This window comes from Maylandia zebra, linkage group LG7 (genome assembly GCF_041146795.1).
Source record: "Maylandia zebra isolate NMK-2024a linkage group LG7, Mzebra_GT3a, whole genome shotgun sequence".
Classification (NCBI taxonomy): Eukaryota; Metazoa; Chordata; class Actinopteri; order Cichliformes; family Cichlidae; genus Maylandia; species Maylandia zebra.
This window is the reverse complement of record NC_135173.1, coordinates 34,932,804-34,952,557: the sequence shown is the minus strand read 5'-3', so window position 1 is coordinate 34,952,557 and position 19,754 is coordinate 34,932,804. Positions and strand designations below refer to the sequence as shown.

The 19,754-nt window shown below is 42.4% G+C and overlaps 3 protein-coding genes across 3 annotated transcripts; 1 reads left to right on the top strand and 2 right to left on the bottom strand.

Moving 5' to 3' along the window:
• Nucleotides 1-6,058: 6,058 nt before the first annotated feature.
• LOC101463564 (growth arrest and DNA damage-inducible protein GADD45 gamma-like) lies at nt 6,059-7,372 on the bottom strand. The gene is made up of 3 exons (XM_004538486.3): nt 7,221-7,372; nt 6,914-7,121; nt 6,059-6,791 (listed from the first exon to the last, which is right to left on the bottom strand). Exons 1-3 carry the CDS (start codon nt 7,319-7,321, stop codon nt 6,678-6,680), a joined length of 423 nt encoding a protein of 140 aa, XP_004538543.1. The 5' UTR covers nt 7,322-7,372; the 3' UTR covers nt 6,059-6,677.
• A 3,966-nt stretch (nt 7,373-11,338) lies between these two features.
• gadd45gb.1 (growth arrest and DNA-damage-inducible, gamma b, tandem duplicate 1) lies at nt 11,339-12,925 on the top strand. Its single transcript, XM_004538487.2, has 3 exons — nt 11,339-11,568; nt 11,683-11,890; nt 12,013-12,925. Exons 1-3 carry the CDS (start codon nt 11,426-11,428, stop codon nt 12,124-12,126), a joined length of 465 nt encoding a protein of 154 aa, XP_004538544.1. The 5' UTR covers nt 11,339-11,425; the 3' UTR covers nt 12,127-12,925.
• A 778-nt stretch (nt 12,926-13,703) lies between these two features.
• nim1kb (NIM1 serine/threonine protein kinase) lies at nt 13,704-19,619 on the bottom strand. Its single transcript, XM_004538488.5, has 4 exons — nt 18,985-19,619; nt 18,401-18,677; nt 16,428-16,696; nt 13,704-14,704 (listed from the first exon to the last, which is right to left on the bottom strand). The coding sequence occupies exons 2-4, from the start codon at nt 18,663-18,665 to the stop codon at nt 13,946-13,948; spliced, it is 1,293 nt and encodes a 430-aa protein (XP_004538545.2). The 5' UTR covers nt 18,666-18,677; nt 18,985-19,619; the 3' UTR covers nt 13,704-13,945.
• Between the last annotated feature and the right edge of the window lie 135 nt (nt 19,620-19,754).

Below are 19,754 nucleotides of genomic sequence, written 5' to 3'. Positions count from 1 at the left end.
ACTATTGCAGTTTTAATACAAGTTATGTTTATTTTAGGCCACATGCCTGTAAAAATCTCATTCTTTTTGTTTAAAATAGTTCTGGTGCATGAAAGAAAAAAGATTTATTCATATGGTAAAAGTTAGCGCCCAAATATGTAGCATTAGGTTTCTTTTAAATTTGTATTAAAATCTGAGGTTTGATTAATGCTGCTAAATGCACTGACTGCTTTTTAATGTATTTGTTTCATCCTGTGATTAACTGGTTAGTTTCAGTGGACATCTGAGGCAAAAGGAGTCCAGCAAAAAGTCCTAAAAAGTATACAAAAGAACGGATTTTGACAGCTGCAAAAGGAGAGGAAATAAAATATTAATAGCACTTATCAATCTGCCACACAGATCATCCTCAAGTACTAAAACAACAAAGTCTCTCACTTCTATACCTGTCTGGGTAATTGAGACGCTGAGCTTTTAATAACTACATCCCATCGGCCAATCAGAAACCAGAGATTTGTTGTTGCTGAGTAGTGCAGTCGGCAGAGCTCGAGCCGCTATTGGCCTAGGTTGGATTTCTTTTAGTGATTCCTGAACAGATGATGTGCCTACAACCATATGGCAGACCTCGGGGTCCTCCTTTGTGCTGTGACTGATGTGACTCCCATCAACTTTAAAGGGCCTCACTTTAAAAGCACGCCCCCCCCCCCTCACCCTGCTAAACCCCACCTTCCTCTTCCTCTGCTGCTGCTTATCTGCAGGATCAATGGGGAGTCAACTCTACGTCGATCTGGCAAAGTGTGCCCTTCGTTTTGTATACAGCCTCCCTCCTCCTCTTCTCCACCCCTCCAGCCGTGCAGCCTGTCCACTCACAGCGCCAGACTTTGTTTTTTGGTGAAAAGGACCGGCTCAAATGTCCCATGCAGCCAGCAGCAGCTGCTCCTGGACCTCGCCATTCTTCAGCACAAAAGAGGAGAGAGGGCCCAGGTCTCGCTGCACCTTTGTTTGGGGCCCCTCCTGTCGTTTTCTGCTCTTTGTGTCCATTGATGGGGGCGTAGACGTGTTGGCTGTAGCTTTTTTTTTCTTTCTTTTTTGCCAGAGTTTTGTTTTGGTGTGGGTGTGCAGTGGGTGGAGGTGCGGCACAGGCACATTTAGCCATCTGATCTTCCTCCTCTGCAGCATACAAGGATACGGGCCACTGCTGTGTCACTCAAATCTGGCCTCTAATCTACATTATTACATAAATTATGGTGGCTTTGGACTCATTTCAGTGTTGAAATTCTGCCATGTTGTCTGTAAGGCTAAATGCATACACAGCAATTTGCCGTGTTGAACCAGCAGCAGCTGAGCCAGGCCCTCGAGGGCCTCAACGCTCAATGGAGAAACAGACCCGTGTTTTGGCAACAGCTGGCAGCGCTTCAGCTCTCTGAGTCCACTTTATCTTAACAAGCTGCAACGCTGGACAAAACAGATAATCTCTTTGTCTTCATATTTACTTATAAACACTCTTGTTACCCGAAAGATGAAATTGTCATGCAAACAAATGTATTTTCACTGATTTCTAATTAACTTGTAAAATTGCTGAAGTTTTCTCTGTTACAAATACAAACGAGCTTTGGTTTGCTTCTTTAGATGGTGGCGTGTTTACACCGGATCTTTGTGCAGGATTGAGGCCACCGATGAGCAGCGCACCCTTCAGGGGGCCTGCTAATGTAATTAGTGATTAGACTCATTACGAGCCGGAGCAGGTCTGGGCGATTGAGATCACAACCAGAAATTAGCATCAGCAGCTGATGACCGGGGGAACAGGGTGGGCGTTTCTGTCCCGTATGTACACATGCACACAAGCAGCGCAACAGCAGCAGGCGTATGGAAAGGATGAATCAGGAAATTTGCATAGTTTAAAAAAAAAGATTAGCATTGTTGTCAGACAGCTACTGATTTCTGCAATTTTGTTTTTTCTAAAGTAAAAACAGTTTAATTGACTTTGGCTTTGGCTAGGGCTCTTAGATTATTCAATATTTTAGGATTTTAGATGCATAAAAGCCTTTATTGTCCAAAAAACCCTAATAACCGAGCAAAGCAAGAAATATAAATGGATTGCTCAATCAAAACTCCAATAAAACAGGAGAACACAGAAACACACACTGAGCCTGCAGCCTGTCATTACCATCTGCTGCAGCTCTCCAGCACTGAAAAGACTTTAGGAGGAGAAGAAAGCTTTTATGTTGAAAGGATACTTGAGAAGCAGCATGCGCCTGCAGCAGCACAGCTCTTAATGGTTGGGTTGAGGCTGAGGGCAGCTGGGTTTGTTTAGGGTTCAGAGAAGCAGACAGAAAATGTACCCTTAAATGTGTTTGCAGGTGTGTTTTAAACCTTTCCAGTTCCAGCCTTAATGTTGCTCTCTGACTCCAGCGATGCTAAGCTATCCCCTGCACATGGCAGACACTGGTTCTCATTTAGTGTATCATAAAAAAATAAAATAAAATAAAAGCACATTTTTCTAAAATGCCCAAAACTGTTTAACTACTTTTAGAGACCGCTCCGTCCTGCTGTGCTCAGACTTCAGATGTGTTTCTGCTGACTGCTCGGCCGGGGGATGTTGTTGTTAGTCAGGATTTGGCTTTGAATGGATGAATGGCAGCAGACTTGTGCCAGGCACAGGGCCACCTCCTCCTCCTCTCTCCCTTTCTCTCTCTGTCATTAAATTGGACAGCAGATGGAGTGAGTGTTGGGTTGGTTGCTGTGGAAATTTAAAGGGCTGATTACGTTTCAGCTGGCCTGGCCCTTTTTTCTTCCTCTTTTTTTTGTGTCACAAAGGGCTGCTGGGTGTGCGTACGTGCACACACCAGAGTGCAACACAGACTGATGAAGCTACTTAGGGTGTAACTGATTTAGATCAACCACTTTTCTTCTTCTTTGGTTTAATTTTTCAATCTTTTAAAACATCACATTAGAAAGCAGATCAGCAGAAAAAGTAAAGACTTAAGTAGCAATCATGGGTGTCTGTGTGTGTGTTTGTGTATGTCATTTGGGGCATGGGGGGCCTGCAGCAGCTGTTGACGCCACAATAGTTCACACTGCAGGCAACATGCAGGTCAGAGCGCCTTTAAAATCTGAATTCAAGCACACAAAAGCTTCTTAAAGGTTCTGAATTGTAAATTTGAGAATGAGAAGAAAAAAGTAGCATGTGCCAGGAGCAGAAGATCACCTCCATTAACCTCCATGCAACCTCTGTGTAGCTGAGTTTTATTGGGCGGGGGGTGTTTTTAAAGAAGGGTACAGGGTACAAAGTACAGTTAGCATGCTGACAAGAGTGAAATAATTTAAAATGTTTGGAGTTGGCAATACTAAATGAGCTAGCCTCAGAAAATGTCATCGGTTCAGTCACTGCAAAGTTTTATAAACACCCTTTTTCTTTCAAACATAAACTTACCTCTGCATAAACTGGCCATCAATTAAATGAGGAGACTAAACTTTAAACAGTTTGGAAAGAATCAGATCAGAAAAGCTTGATGGATTAGGCTGGGAGTGCTGCCTGAATGAGCATTTCCTAGCACGAAATGCTCCAGACAGTTAACCATGTACTTCCATATCTGCTCAATCTAACTTTACACAGAGTTTTTAACCAATAAATTAGCAGTGTATGTGTGAAAATGACGTGAAAAACACATTTTCATCATCTCGCTCAAGGTTCAAGGTTCAAGGTTCTTTATTTGTCACATGCATAGTTATACAAGTATAACACACAGTGAAATGTAGCCTGACACGCTCCTCGACATGTGCAAAAAAATTGGGGGGGGGGGGGGGTAGCACGCTCCTCGACATGTGCAAAAAAATTGGGGGGGTGGGGGGGTGGGGGGTGTAGAGGAAAAACATTATATATATATATATATATATATATATATATATATATATATATATATATATATATATATATATATATATATATATATATATATATATATAGTATATACATTGGGTGAATGTGCAGTAGTAGCAGCAAGCAGGTGAATTCTGTACATTAATATGAATAGACATCTGACTATTTTACAGGATAGACAATATAAACATATTTAAAATTAAAGGAATTGAAATGTACATTGTTCCTTGGTTTAGTGTCTGGAAGAGAGTCCTGTCTCAGTCAATTATAGATGATGTGAGAGGGCGGGTGTGTGTGTTTAGGGCACGGATGGCTTGGGGATAGAAGCTCCTCTTGAGTCTCTCTGTCCTTGCCCGGAAGATGCGGAACCTTCTACCAGATTGCAGAAGTTGGAACAGTTTGTTGCCAGGATGGGACGGGTCCTTGCTTAAAGACAACAGAGAAGCAGAGTGATAGGTTTGTAGCATAAACCTATTCGCTGGAACGTTGAAGACAATATAATTACACCGCAAAGCAAGACACAAATAGGCAAGCTTCTTCATGTTACTCGTGCACGGGAGAGAACCGGACAAACGCCGTTCCTTGCTTGGCCCCAGTTGCTCTCGTCCGTTCTCCCGTACCACTGTCCTTTTATTGAGGTTACATGAATATGCATAGGTTCATTAACATATGACGTCTACATACAAACAAAGAGTACCTTGCCTGTGTGTGTGTGTGTGTGTGTGTGTGTGGGTGTGTGAGTAAATGTTTCTAAGCATAAATGACAATCAACAATACAAACTCTAACACAGAGTCATCTGAGGCCTCCAGTCTGAACCGAGTTTTACAAATTTGCATATTACCCCAACTTTATTCTCTTTACACTCGCTCCGGGTTGATTTAAGAGTATGTTTTAAAACTGCATCCAGCACACTTATGTACATGAAAATGATTCGGACTATTTATCTCAACTTCTTGTTAGACACATTAGACACAGTGCTGCTCAGTGTCTTCATTCAAAAGCTCAAAATCTGTTTGTTGTCCTTTGTAGAAGACTGAAGCCTTTAAGGCAAACAGAGCCTTTTGGTCTGTGGCGCCAAGGCTCTGGAACAATTTACCACTCCACCTCTGTCTGTGAAGTCTTTTAAAAAATAGTTCACTTCTGTTGAAAAGGGGGATATATAACTAAGTTAAAGGTGTCAAATATGTTTATGTTGTCAAAGTCATCAGTTTTTGAGATAGATGCAGATGTTATTTGCCCGTCTATAGACTGCACTCATTATTTGGTCACATTTAACTCGAGTTTAGGTTCATCATCAACAGGACTTTGTAATAATTTAACAGGAAGCAAAACAAACTTGAATATCACAAACTGAAAGTTTTCCTTCATAGGTCAAAGTCGGCCTCTCTGGCTATAGTATTAAAACACAAGCTGCTAATAGCTAATCCACTAGGTTTTTAATGTACCAACTTGAAAAAGCGTGATAAACAATATATACAAAAAATACTTTTTAAATCAATTTTTGAGATTAGAGGGTCACCTGATAGCAGCGGTCGTAGGAATTTCACACTAAAAGAAAAAACATATTTTGGCATTTGAAGTACAGGAGAAGCTGCAGGCTCACAGAGACAAACTTAATTTGATCTGTAATCATTACTGTAGAAGGAATGAAAACAGCAGATTTAAATCTCTGGCCATGCCAGGTAACGTTAAAATCACCTCACCTCCTCTAGAGAAGTAAATGGATTGGTCTTAGCTGTTTTTCATCTGACTATGAAACTTTTTAGAGGTTTACCATTATGCATCTATTTTTCCCACTTTATTGTTTTTTATCCATCTCGTAACCCCTCCTAATCCTTTACTGCTATAAAGAAATGAGTCCGATAACAATAATCTGAGCTGTGCAATTACATTGTTATATACTTGGTTTTCTTAACTTTATTCCCATTTCACTCAGGAGCTGCAGACCTTGCTGAGTGATTCCAGTAAAAGTAAAACTCCCTAAAAGGAGCTCAAAATGTTGCCACGGGAAAAAAATCCAAGTGTTACTGTGTTTCTACTTCAGACAACTGAGACAAAAAATTAAAGAATAGTGAATAAGCAAAGTAGAATTTTCAAATGTTTTATTTGTAACTTTTCATGTGAAAAAATATGCAAGAATTCACAAATAGTTTTGTTTTTCATGAAGTTAAATTGAAAGAGTTTTTGTTTCACACTTCAAGATTTAAAGTCAGATCTTTTTTTTCATTTAAACCTTTTTTTAAATTCAGTATTAAATATCCAAAGTGAAAACCTTAGATGATTTTTTTCTGAATCTTTTTTTTTTTTGTCATTGTTAAATTTCTAAAGTGAAACCTTTAGAGAATTAAGACAATTCTGGAAAGTGGGAAACATTTCCGCTGACTGCAACTGATGTCATGTTGCTCAGCGAAGAGGACATCCTTAAAAAGTCCCTTTCTAAGAAGGCCTCTCTCTCAGCACCGCTTCTTCTCCTGCTGCGCGTGCTTCAACGTGCGACATTTGCTCTGTGGAACCACAGGACGCAGAAATCGCTTCTCCTTCCTCTCCAAACCTCATCCGCACAAAGAATGAGGGTCGATGCGTCGCTCTTGTGGCATGCCCGACCTCATTCACATAAAGAATGAGAGTCATCTTGGCATGGACGGGACAAGAGGCGACGGTTCACGGGGGCCCCTCGGGCCGGCGCCGTGCTGCCTGGACGGGAATCCTCCTCAGGAGTATCCAGGGATGAGCAGAAACAGGGTCATCCTGTCCATCAGGATGAGTATTTCCAGATAAGAAGCTTTGCAGCATCTGAGCGAGTGAGGAGCAGGTCCCAGATCAGCGCTCGGGGAGGCTGATCTCAGGAACCCAGTCGTTCAGATGCCTGCTCTCCTCACAGAACAGGTGCAGCTTCTCCAGAGCGGGGTCCTCCCAAGACCCGTCAGCCGGGTTCTGATCAAACAGGAAGAGGAAAGCAGATTTAGTCGCACGTTTCTTTTCAGAAAGCACAAAAAAATAAAAATAAAAAATCAGCCTTGAAATTCTTCACAGTGCTGCTACTGAGCTCTACATACCGTGATGAGGACGCAGTGCGCATCTTCAAACTGTTCCGCCTTGTCCCCAACAATCTCCACCAGACGCTGCATGTCGCTCACTCTGACGATGCTGATGTCGTTGTCGAAGCAGAAGGACTGGATGAGGGTGAAGTGGATCTGGAGGGCGATGTCACACTCAAACTCCTCATCCATGGCCAGGACGCAGAAAGACACACTGTCCGGGTCTCTGTAGGCAAACAAAAATCATCCTGTTAAGCGCTGCTGTTCAGTGTTTATTAACCCTAATCTTAAGAGAAGATGCTAAGGTCACATGAAGTTTACTTACTCAGTCATAATTTTGGCGCTCTCATAGACTCCAACAGTGAGTCGCTCCTCGCTCTGAGCACACAGCAGAGCTTCCTTCAGAGATTTTCCAGGAGACTGCATGGTTAGTTTGTATCTCACAGTTCAGCTGAAGCAGTATCAGAAAGTCCAGAAAAGGCTGTTTGTGCTGCTTCCAGGAGATTGCCAACATTTATACTGCAGACCCAGCACGTGCTGACTCTTTCATTGGCTGATTGCAGCACAATGGTAACAAGAGGCCAGCAGCCCCCATCCCACCCTCAGGCACGCGTGCCCATAGAAAAGTCTTAGAAAGTTGGGGGCAGCTTCATTTGAAAGGATCAAATGTAGAAAGCCTGACCTTTAAGTGCTTATTTCAGCTTACAAGAATAATGAAACCACACAGCAAGACCAGACTACTATTGTGAAAGTCCTCAAAGTTTTGCAAGATTAAGAAGCGACTGATAACGCCACTGAAATGCTTAAACGATGAAGCCAAAGGATATTTAAATCTAAAGTATTTCTCAATGCAACTGCACGCTTTCCAAATCATAATATTGTGCTTTAGGGGGGCTTGTTTTAATGCACCCAGTCATTTGCATTCATTTGCATGGAGTTAAATTTACCGGTGTTTGTGGCATCTCACCGAACATCAACAAAGTGTTTGTCAGGTTCATTTCAGACTTTTCAAATCTATCTGTTTCAAACTTGCTCTTTCTTGTGCAATCAGCTAGTTTTAATAAAACTTGGAGTGATCTTCGATTACATCAAGAGTAACAGAGCATTAGTAGTAACTTTGGTCAAAACTCCTGCATTCTTGCATTCTTGAGGTTCTCCATGTAACTGTTGCTGTTTTGTGCGAATTGATGTCTGCCTGGATCAGTGCAATAAAAAGCTCCAGTGAAAACAGTAAGAAGTCTACATCCTTTTGATCCAGTTATGTCATCCATATCATTTCATATTTGCCATTTAAAATGTATTACTCCATTCATCCACAGAGTTTGGGCTCTGAATAAAGCTTTCCTGCAAGGTTAGAATCCTAACACCATTCATCATGTCAAAGTTAACTTCAGATCAGATCTAAGCAAGCTTATAAAGATTATTAAAATGAGCTGAAATCACAGAGAAAGACTTGCTGTTTTAGTTTAACCTTTTGTGGAAATGAATGGGTGGCAGTGGCTGATTGGTTTGGTCTGCTGTTAAAAATCGATCTAAAGATGGATTTTTAAAATCTGAAGACAGAGCATTAGATGTTGAACTGGTTTGTTTTCAAATGATGACATTATATTTTTCTGTATAAATAAAAGTTTGATTGAATAAGCTAGTCAGATAAAGTCTTGTGTACACAAATGCTTCAGTAAATCTATTCGAGACCTGTAAGATATTTTCATGCTTTCACCACTTTTTGAAGTTTTTTAAAAGCTAAATATTTTATTCCTAACTGAAACCGCAGCTGGTGTAAAAATGCAAAGATATAAAAATTTATGAAATATGCACAATGTATATTTGTAAATAGGCGAGAAATGTCCAAATTGTTATTAATGCTGTGGTCAGAACAGCTAAAACACTATTGGAACACCGTCGGACAGGGCCCTTTTAAGACGTCGTAGAAAATTTTCTGGAAGAATAAGCAGAAACTTTCTTAAAAACAGCATCAATGCAGGGTATTCAGCAATGTTTGATGTCAAAATAATCAGATCTATCCACCCTTCTAACTGTACTGACTGTCAGGCAGACTTTTAGACGTCGTGACCAGCTTCACAGCATGAACTGTTTGTTGTAGATTAAGAAATGGCACGGGCCGCTGCTTTGCATGTGTAAAGACTGGCGCGTGGCATCTGGAGATGCCTGCGTGCTTTATCTCTCTACTCTGCATCACTCTCCATAGTAACCGGCAGATACCATCTGTCCCAGGGGGAAGGTAAAGTGAGGGTGAACAAAAGAAGTCACGCAGCACCTGCTGGGCGTAATAGACACATGTTCTACTCCTGCAAAGATTATTTTTGTAAGTTGTGTTTAAAACGCAGAATTGTAGACAGACTGCGTGGATCTACGCTAAATATGATTGTTATGTAATGTGTATCGCTCTCTAACTCAAAAACGTATTTTATCAGTGCAAAAATATATACAAATATTTTGTTTTTATTCACAGAGCTTAAGTCATCTCTGCAAACACTAAAAACACATTTCTGCAAACCTCTGAATTATCTGCCACCTTTGGACATTTCCCTTTATAACGCAGAGGGTGGGCTCTGTTGAGTCGCCGCAGGTCACCAGTAAAGAGCTTTGAACACCAACACCTGTCGCGCACTGCCGGAGAGTCCACCATCTGGCAGATGTGCTTCACCAACAATGGGTTGGTATCGATTTGCACGCGCCTGGCCCGTGGTGATAAGAGCTTATCCTTCCTAAAAGTAGATGTGTGTTTTATTTTGTATCAGCTAGATCCAAATCAAACTTTGGGCCAGATGACGCGCAGATGAGGACTGAAGTAAAAACAAATAAATGACCCTGTTTGCAATAATGCAAAGATAAGCATTTTGTTGTTAAACGAAACACTTGGGGCATTCTCGTCTGATTACAGCTCAAACTGAGAGTGATTTTTATTTGCCTCTACTTGTTTGGGGAGATAGCCTTTTACATTTTGCAAGTTTAGACTGTGAAGTCTCATCTTTGGTATTCTAACTTAATCAAAACTCAGACAACAGACTTGCGAATGTTGAGACATGTCGACAAAAGACAAAAATAAAAAAAAGCCCTGGGGTCGAAGATGACCTAGGTTTAGGAGAACGAGAATGGGGGCTTGGAGAAGGGGGGCTTGGAGGAGGGGGTCCCCTCATAGCGACAGTTCTCCATCTGCCACTGTGCCTTCCATAGAACAATAGTGCTGAATCAATCACCACCGACCTGTGTCTGCACCTCCAACCCCCTGCGCAATTTACGCAGCAATGGCAACAGGTCTGACCTGATGCAAGATGTGTTTTGGATTATTATGCAGATGAAATGGCACCAAATAAGAGAAGAGAAACGGCACTAGAAGTGAACCGAATGAGGCAGGATCGTGCGTAAAAGTTTCGGAGTGAAAAGAAGTTGTGGATAATAATAAAACCAGACACAGGTCAGGTTACTTGAACTGGATACTAAAAATTACCAAATAATGACAATATGTTACATTGAAAGTGCCTAACGCGTGGAGCAGGTGAAATGGAGTCCTGCGTAAAAGTTTGTCGGGACCACTTAAATCGCAAATGAAAGCATTTAGTGGAACTATGGGCCAAATTCCAAGGAAAATAACTTTTAAAGCTATTTCTGCGTAACTCGCGTGGCTCCTGAACTCCCCAGAGTAAATAAATAAAACCCGAGGAAGGAAGGATTTGGGGGCCAGCTGATGGCCACGTGGTTCGCGTGGGCCAGCACTGCAGATTGTGCAGCACGCACTGCGTTCTGGCACGCGCTGATGATTTGCATTTGTATAGAAGACCGTGACAATAGAGGAGCTTCTGTGCTTACAATGGGGCAGTTTTATGGCCAGCCTGTACTCCACAGATGGCATCATCCACCTGCCCTTTCTCTGCTGCTGAGAGGGAGGAGGGGAGCTTCACACTTTCGCCATTCTGCTACTTAGATTCTATCAGAAAAGTATAAAATGAAGGAAAAGACATTAGAAGTTTGTCTGAGTTCAAAAAATGTTTTAGTAAAGTTCACAAAGACGTTTGTGGGGCTAAAAGTGTCCATAAGTAACCTTTGCAAAGATTTCCGAGTAGCTATATGCGCATTTTACTTCAGTTTGTAGTTTATTATGAGTACATGTAAAAAGACAGGTGCACGATGTGTCACTGCAACTTGAATCATATGCTGTGTTTTGAGTGCGTTGCACTAAAGTGCTGCAGAGTAATCAAACGCTTTCTGTAATATAATTAAGCAATTTTTAGCTTGCAGGGCAAGCTGCTGCGTGCGTGCAGCCGGGGGTGTGAGTGGCTCGATGACCCCCATCAATCTGCCACGAGCCGGAGTGTGACAATAGCATTATCATACCAATACACCATTCAGCTTTAGCCAATCAGGGCACAGAGCTTTCACTGCGCCGCACGAGCTGCAGGGTATAAAAGAGAGTGACCGCGGCTGTGAAAGCACTCTGCTCTCCCTGCGGATTTACTCTTCAGACTTTCTCGAGCTTTTCCACAGCGGAATATCCTCACAGCCTTCATCATGACTTTTGAGGAGGTCCTGATCCAGAAACCCACCGAGCGTGCTCAGTGCGCCGGCACTGCCCTCGAGGAGGTCCTGGTGACCGCCAAAGACAACGACTCCCTCACCGTTGGTGTCTACGAGTGCGCAAAAGTTATGAACCTGTAAGTATGAGACTGCTGGAAAGATAAAGTTTACTACGTGTAAACTCATTTAAACGCTGATTTATTCAGTTGTGGGTAGAATCTCATGGATTTTGTTCTTTAATGTCCCCACAGAGACCCGGACAGTGTGTCTTTCTGCGTCCTGGCCATGGATGAGGAGTTTGAGTGTGACATCGCCCTCCAGATCCACTTCACCCTCATCCAGTCCTTCTGCTTCGACAACGACATCAGCATCGTCAGAGTGAGCGACATGCAGCGTCTAGTGGAGATTGTTGGGGACAAGGCGGAACAGTTTGAAGATGCGCACTGCGTCCTCATCACGGTATGTAGAGCTCAGTAGCAGCACTGTGAAGAATTTCAAGGCTGATTTTTTGTTTTTATTTTTTTGTGCTTTCTGAAAAGAAACGTGCGACTAAATCTGCTTTCCTCTTCCTGTTTGATCAGAACCCGGCTGACGGGTCTTGGGAGGACCCCGCTCTGGAGAAGCTGCACCTGTTCTGTGAGGAGAGCAGGCATCTGAACGACTGGGTTCCTGAGATCAGCCTCCCCGAGCGCTGATCTGGGACCTGCTCCTCACTCGCTCAGATGCTGCAAAGCTTCTTATCTGGAAATACTCATCCTGATGGACAGGATGACCCTGTTTCTGCTCATCCCTGGATACTCCTGAGGAGGATTCCCGTCCAGGCAGCACGGCGCCGGCCCGAGGGGCCCCCGTGAACCGTCGCCTCTTGTCCCGTCCATGCCAAGATGACTCTCATTCTTTATGTGAATGAGGTCGGGCATGCCACAAGAGCGACGCATCGACCCTCATTCTTTGTGCGGATGAGGTTTGGAGAGGAAGGAGAAGCGATTTCTGCGTCCTGTGGTTCCACAGAGCAAATGTCGCACGTTGAAGCACGCGCAGCAGGAGAAGAAGCGGTGCTGAGAGAGAGGCCTTCTTAGAAAGGGACTTTTTAAGGATGTCCTCTTCGCTGAGCAACATGACATCAGTTGCAGTCAGCGGAAATGTTTCCCACTTTCCAGAATTGTCTTAATTCTCTAAAGGTTTCACTTTAGAAATTTAACAATGACAAAATATTCTAAAACATATATAGAAAACAACAAAATGTCTATATTCTAAAGGTTTCACTTTAGAAAATCGCTCAATTAACTTAACGTCATGAGAATTTGTTAGCTTATCCTATAAATATTTTACTATGTAGCCTGTAGTGAAAACAAAAAGAAAATAAAATTTGACTTAATGTGTTTGATCTTTTTGAGGCAATGCTGGAAACTAACTTGGTGTTAACTTATCAGCTGTTTCAAACATTATTGGAAGCTGTAAGTGGAAAATACTCAATAAAACTTGAAAGATGAATTTTGCGTTGTGTTTTCACTTGCAGTTGCAAAACTCTGTTTTTTGTGCTTTTTCGGGGTGTTTAGAGGGAGGAGGGCTGAAACTAACACAAGCTTTAAGCTCCCTTTGGGTGGAGAGACGATACGGCCTGACATCTGAGGGAGGAGGGGGCAAACACATTCAGGCCCTCCTCCTCCAGACTTCATCTGCATATGTATGGCGCAGAGCACAATAGCGGGGCTCCCGGCCTGTCAGCTCCAGCGGTCCGAACAGAGTGCCTATTGTTTAGCCCGCAGATGTCTTCCCTGGCCACGCCGCGCCATCTGCTGCTTCCTGCAGGTTGGGGTCGGACAGGGCAGGGCTGGGAGGAGTCGGAGGGGTTAGTCAGTACAGTGCTGAGTGAGGTCTGGCTGGTTTGGGCCGGTTTTGGGGAGAAGAGAGGGTGGGGGTCCTGACTATCTATGGTATCCTGCCAGCTGCTGTCGGGACTATTATTTACTGGCAGGCACTTGGTGAAACTTTGGTAAACACAGCACAAAGACAGGAGATCAGCTGTGTTTGGGTGCAGCAGCAGAACCACCTGCTCTGCCTTTAAAATGAAATTTGCATCAGGCACCGCTCCTTACTTTAGTTACACTTTCGTGAACAGGGCATAAGCGTTGTCTCTCATTTAATGTACGTCCCATTCTCTCTCTCTTTTTACAGCTTTTATATTGTCTGTTGGGCTTTAGAAAAAAAATATTTTATGTGTTTAAATATTGCTAAAAAGTAATAATAAATGAATGAAAACACACATTCCTTCATTGATTACTACCTTTGTTTAATTTCATTAGGCACTTCCATGTTTATTTAACATTTAGGGTATTCCAAACAGTGCAGAAGGTGACTGGGGCATTGCTGCAGGTTGACACCTGAGTTGCATTAGGAGGAGTGAAACAAATTTATCAAAAGCTAAAAACTGTAAAAGCTACAAGTCATTTAAAAATGTTCCTGTTTGTTGCAAGTTGGTATAAAATAAGTCTGTGCAAAAGCAGTGCTTTATTATGAAAGCACACATAACTTGGAGGTGTGCCTGAGGCCCCTGTAGGCCCGGAGCCCCTCCCTCTTGGGGTCTCTCACCATCCCTCGGACTACTGGGGGAGAGTCGCAGCCCTTCTTCTTCTGGGCCTGGTGAAGCAGGATGCGGTAGACCCCGGTGACAGGACTCCGGCTGTCTTTCAGCGGATTGTTTTGCAGGTGCTCTGCGGTAAAGCCAAGCTTCTCCAGCGAGCTTCTGACCTCCTCCACTTCCTCTTCCAGGCTGGTGTTCTCCGAGACCATCAGGCTCCGCAGGGTGGTCATTGAGTCGGAAGGGAGAAACGACCAGGGGAACTCCACAGGTAAGAGCCAATCACAACCCAGCATCTGGTCGATAGCATATCGTTCACTGGGGACCAGCTTCAAGATGCCTTTTATGAGCCTCTGACAGGGGCCTGGCACCCAGGGGGGGATGGTGTAATTGCCTTCAATGACGCAGCGCCGCAGCTTGCCCATGGTTTCGGCACGGAACGGCATGGTGCCGGTCACCATGAAGAAAAGCAGGACTCCCATTGCCCAAACATCTACCGGAGGCCCCAGGTAGGACTCATCCCTGAAGAGCTCTGGGGCTGCGTAGGGCGGCGAGCCACAGAAGGTGTCCAGGGCATTGTTGCAGTTTGACATCTGCGTGCTGAATCCAAAGTCAGCCACCTTCACGCAGCCGTCGATGGTGAACAGGACATTCTCTGCTTTCAGGTCCCGGTGGATGATGTTGATGCTGTGCTGCAGAGCAAAACATAAAGAGAAGGTTGGAATTTCAAACTGTAAAGTAAATGTGAGGTTAGACTTTCACTATTAAAGTTGCATCTGTTAAAAGGCTTTTGGGAATTTAGATGTACAGCTGGATGGCTGTAATGAATTATAATTTTAATGGTGACCAGTTCAGTGACCGCACAACTTTAACATTGTTTTGGAACACAAAAAAGTGCTCTGAGCAGACCTGCACCTAAGCTGCCCAGGTTACAGCTAAACCCACAATCACCCTGAAAAAAATCTAAAGTGAAAATTAAAATATTCACTCCAATGGTTTAGATAACTGGGTCAGCACAAAGGCTTGTTTATAATCATGTTTTTGCATGTTTTTGATGTATGTCTCCATTCTCCATTCCAAGATTTCATCTAACGGACCCTATTTTCATTCTTCTAATGCAACCTGACTATAAGAGTTGAGTGTGAGTCACTAAAATAATATCTTATACAATAAGATAAGGAAAGAACCCTTTTATGAATAAATATGAGATATATATTGGATCTTCATCAGGTCTTCATCAGGATTTTCCTGCAGAGAAAAAAAATTGGGACTTGCCAAAGAGGTTTTATTCTTTCCCTAAAAGAAAATCACCAAGACTGAAATAAAAATATTAAGCAGGATTTTATTTACTGAAGCATAAAGTGCATCGAGTATTTCATGGCCAAAAATAACAGTACATTTCCTCATGTAAGGTAGCACAGACTTGATGCCACTGTCATGATCCTGGATATTTGACCCAGTGCTTCTGGCTTTAGACTCTTTGTTGTAGTTCTTTCAGTTTTTTGCGTTCTTTACAGTTATCCCCCGGATGGTTTCCAGTTTCCTGGCAATGTCAGATGTTCCTTTGTTTGGTTACTTCCTGTTTTATTTTGCTAGTCTCTTGTCTCCTGTGTGTTTAGTTTTGATTCCTCTTTATGTCATTAGTTTGATTCTGTCCACCTCTCTTTATTTTTCCAGCCCTGTTCTTTATCTATAATTACCCACCTCGTGTGTGTATTTAAGCCCTGACTTTGTCATCAGGTCTTTGTTGTGTCATTCTGGTTTTTCCCTGGTGAATGTCCTGACTTTTAACCTTTGTTAGTGTGCTGATGTATGTAAACACATCAAGATGTTTTTGGTGTTTTTCCAGTCAGGAAAAACACCAAAAACATCTTACAATACATACATGTCATGAGGGGTTATGTTTTTATTAAAATACCTAATATAATAAATGCATAATGATAAACTAAAATGAACCGTGAAGCTGATGAAAATGAACCAAAACAAGCAAACTCACACTAGAAATTTACCAAATAAAAGAAAAGATAACATTTCAAATAATTTTTTAAAATGGGTAAAATTATAACAGCTCTGTGTCAGACATGGTGGGATTAACTGTTAGCTGATCTTTGACCTGCCAGCTTCTCAGTAAAAATCCAGTTTGCGTTCCTGTGTGAACAGGGCAGGTTATAATCTGGCTTATTCACAGTGAGCCAGCGTCTGTCATGTGTCCTGCCTCCTGCACGCTCTACCCAGGCAGCTCCCTCACCTTCAAACCAAACAGAGGACTGCCAGCAGCCATGACACATCTGAAGCAGATGACATCTTGTGTGTGTCTCACATGTGAGAAGGTGTGACTTCACTGAGCACATAACTAAACTGCATGATGGGAAACACAAGCAGCATCTTGCTCTGAAAGCTTTCAACATCACTGACCATATGTTTGATGGCAGAGAGGATCTGGGCGAAGGTGATCTTGCTGGCATTGTCTGACAATTTTCCCTCGCTGCATATCCTGCTGTGGAGGTCTCCTCCTCCTGCATACTCCAGCACCAGGTGGAGGCGTCTCGGCGTTTCCACGACCTCATACAAACGGATCACATTTGAGTGGTGCAGGGCCTCCATGCTGCTGATCTCCCTGGAGAGAAGACGCTGGGCTTCAGCATCCAGCCTCGTCCTATCCAGGATCTTCAGAGCCACTTTGTCTGTGAAAGATTGGACAGAATGATCGTGTCATGGTAACATAACTCCAGAGAAGGTGTCCATGACATCAGAGGCTGAAAGTCGAACAGAAACTGAAAGCTTACACAGAAACCGGAGTGCTTTTGCATTGCATGGAGATACATGGAGAGAGTAGTTAAATGAATCGGAAAAAAAATGTCTTTAACTAAAGAAGTGACTGCGAGCAGAATTCTTTTATTAAATTTATAACATATGGTGTTAATTATTAAGTAATGATCAAAAAGTTAATAAAGGGTTAGCTTGCTGAAGGTAAACCTGAAATCCCAATGTTTGAAATTGTTTAGCTTAAAGCAGGATAAGATGAAAAAGGACTGGCATCACCAGAACAGCATGTTTATATTATATAATATATAATCAGCTGCAGTTGATTGGTCCTCTTAATTAATTTATCCAGATGAACCACCAGATATCAGCTGCTTTTCAGACTTGACTCCTTGGAATAGAAAAAGTTTAACCAGGTGCATAGTGGAAGGCAACCTGTCTTTGAACATTTGCAGACCAACACAAATGGCAATCAGTCTCAGACAGATTGGCAACTGTTTGCAAATAACTGCCATCTAATTTATAAAAAAATGCTAACATGTCTCAACCAATATGAGTCGGTCTTAGGCAATAAGTGCAACTCAGCTGCGACATGTCTCTTTGCAATAGCAGACTTTTCTCAACTGTTTGTCAGCTGGTTGTATTCTGGTTATATTCCTATGTAAAAGCAGGTCTTTCCAAGCACTTATGCCATTTAGCAGTTTAAATATCTAAATTTCTGTTTCAAATCTACGAGATTCTGGCTAGAATCAAAATAATTCATATGAATTTCTGTGGATGAAGACGGCAACAGATTTTCACAGTTAAATGTTGTATTATCACAAACAAAATTACATGTAATTGTCAGTTTGACCCCATTCAATTCCCAATCGACAGGGGACTGATTGTTTCATTCCCATTGCCCTTCCTTCTTACTGCTTCCCATTGCAAGTTGCTTTGAAGATGGCAACTAACTGCGAGTGGTCACAGACCTGGCCATTTGAAAGGCAGCAATTTTGCAGTAACCTGTTTTCTCTAGCAGTTCTTGTGGTTCTAGTGGTTCAACCACCATTAGCAGTTTTAAGTCATTGGATTTGTGCTTAAATGTTGAAGGTATTTATAATGATACAATCTGTTTGTGCTTTGCAAATGTGAAAATCTCCTCAGCTTAACTTTGCTGTATGTTGAATGTGTTTGTGGTGGACTGTTTTGCAACACATTCAAAGAGAAGCTATCTCAAGCTATGTGAATAATTGGATCTTTTCAGGTCAGATTTCTGCCACCTGTCCTGAAACGACTCAACACATCAGGTTTGGAATCAGGTTGCAGCTGTTCTGCTGCTGTATTTCAGTAATTTCTCCTTTTAACTGAGCAACTAAATTTGGAAACTGTGTTGCATAAAATTGCTCATTATTGCATGAGCTGTGTTTTTTTCTCAGTTTCAGGCCCATCAAACATCAGACGTGTGTAGTCTTTAAAAAAGGTTTTCAAGTGTTGTCAACAAAGGGCTGCAACCAGTTTAAACCTTGCATATCCACACTCTATTCAAGCTCTGCTTTGATAGGGTTGAGTCTGAGACAGAGGCAAAGGAAGCAAAGGTAAAATATAAGTGAAGATTATCTTGAAGATTCAGAATATCCATCTACCTCTCGTCAGAGCGTGGAAAGCCAGTTTGACCCTGGAGAATGTCCCGTAGCCGATCTCCCCGCGGACCATATAGAATCCAATTCTGCGCCCTATGATCAGCTCCTTGATGGTCTGCTCGTCCTTGCACATATCTCTGGTGAGCTTCTCCAGGGGAGTGAGGTTGTCTGTCTCCTCATCCTCAGGCCCAGCATCAGAGCTGTCCGTCAGGCTGTAGAGGCTGTGGTGGAGCCTGGCGCTCGCCACCTGGTACTGGCCTCCAGGCATTTCTGCAGCAGGCTGAAGATAGTGGTGGAGTCATTAACAGTCCATCTTATGTAAGTTACAGTACAGAGGAGCATATAGAAGTAAACTAGAGGGACAAAGGTGTTGTTTTTTACTTGATTCCTGATATTCTCTATAAATTTCCCCAAAAGAACCACTATTAAGTTTTGACACTTATTTCACTGAAACCAAATCGCTCAAGTAAAACATTAATTAAATCTGCAACGAATACATGTTTTATACTGTTTTAGAAGCCTAGTAGTGAAATGGTTGCAATAAAACAGTAACACACACAAATAACTACAATGAGAAATTTTCTTACCAAGTTTCTGCATCAAACCATGGCTGCAGAGCCCCTTGCAAATGATATTAAAAAAGGGGGTTATTTTTTCTGTACAGAACCCTAAAAAATGTCTTCAGAGCAGCGTTGTCATAGCCTCGCTCTCTTCTCAGTCCTCTAAATCAGATGACTACACACTCATGGCAAATCACATGCAAGGCAGCGTGGTAGGGGGAGCGTCACAACGATTAGTAAAGTGTTCAGTCAGTGTGGGCATCTCTGGCCACACCCCTCACCTTTGCTTATCTTCAGCCTCTTTTCATGTCCAAGAAACGAAAGCTTAAGATGATGCCATGACCTCTAATCCTGCTTTAATCTGAGTCTGCCCCAGTCCTTTCATACAGCTAACATCAATTCAAACATCAAAAAAGGGGCCATAAAACAGATATGCACAAATAAGTTGTTTTTAGAGTTTATATGATCAGAATGCGGATTTCATGTCTAACATAATACACCTGTGCAACTGACATCCATGTGCTATCTAGGTAAAGTTGATCTCTTGGATTTTGTGAAGATGAAATGTTATGCAACGGCATTAGCAAATGTTCCCATAGAGATTAGCTCTCTGTCCCCTTTAGATGCTGGCAGAACAGCACAGATAACGAGATTAGAAAGGTCAACGCCTCAGCAGGCATGAGCATCTTCATTCAGGTATGTCATCCCTGTGTAGAGTAGTGGAAGGACATTAATCAGCAGACAGCAGTCAAAAACCATGCAAATGTACAAAATCATAATTATTATACACACTGCTC

Excerpts from the sequence above, each read along its gene's own strand:
- LOC101463564 (XM_004538486.3), bottom strand. The coding sequence starts at position 7,321 with ATGCAGTCTCCTGGAAAATCTCTGAAGGAAGCTCTGCTGTGTGCTCAG. Across the intron at positions 7,122-7,220 it reads AGCGCCAAAATTATGACTGA|AGACCCGGACAGTGTGTCTT; the intron begins GTAAGTAAACTT and ends GTTTGCCTACAG. Across the intron at positions 6,792-6,913 it reads CGCACTGCGTCCTCATCACG|AACCCGGCTGACGGGTCTTG; the intron begins GTATGTAGAGCT and ends CTGTTTGATCAG.
- gadd45gb.1 (XM_004538487.2), top strand. The coding sequence starts at position 11,426 with ATGACTTTTGAGGAGGTCCTGATCCAGAAACCCACCGAGCGTGCTCAG. Across the intron at positions 11,569-11,682 it reads TGCGCAAAAGTTATGAACCT|AGACCCGGACAGTGTGTCTT; the intron begins GTAAGTATGAGA and ends ATGTCCCCACAG. Across the intron at positions 11,891-12,012 it reads CGCACTGCGTCCTCATCACG|AACCCGGCTGACGGGTCTTG; the intron begins GTATGTAGAGCT and ends CTGTTTGATCAG.
- nim1kb (XM_004538488.5), bottom strand. The coding sequence starts at position 18,665 with ATGCCTGGAGGCCAGTACCAGGTGGCGAGCGCCAGGCTCCACCACAGC. Across the intron at positions 16,697-18,400 it reads TTTCCACGCTCTGACGAGAG|ACAAAGTGGCTCTGAAGATC; the intron begins GTAGATGGATAT and ends AATCTTTCACAG. Across the intron at positions 14,705-16,427 it reads TCTCTGCCATCAAACATATG|CACAGCATCAACATCATCCA; the intron begins GTCAGTGATGTT and ends TTTGCTCTGCAG.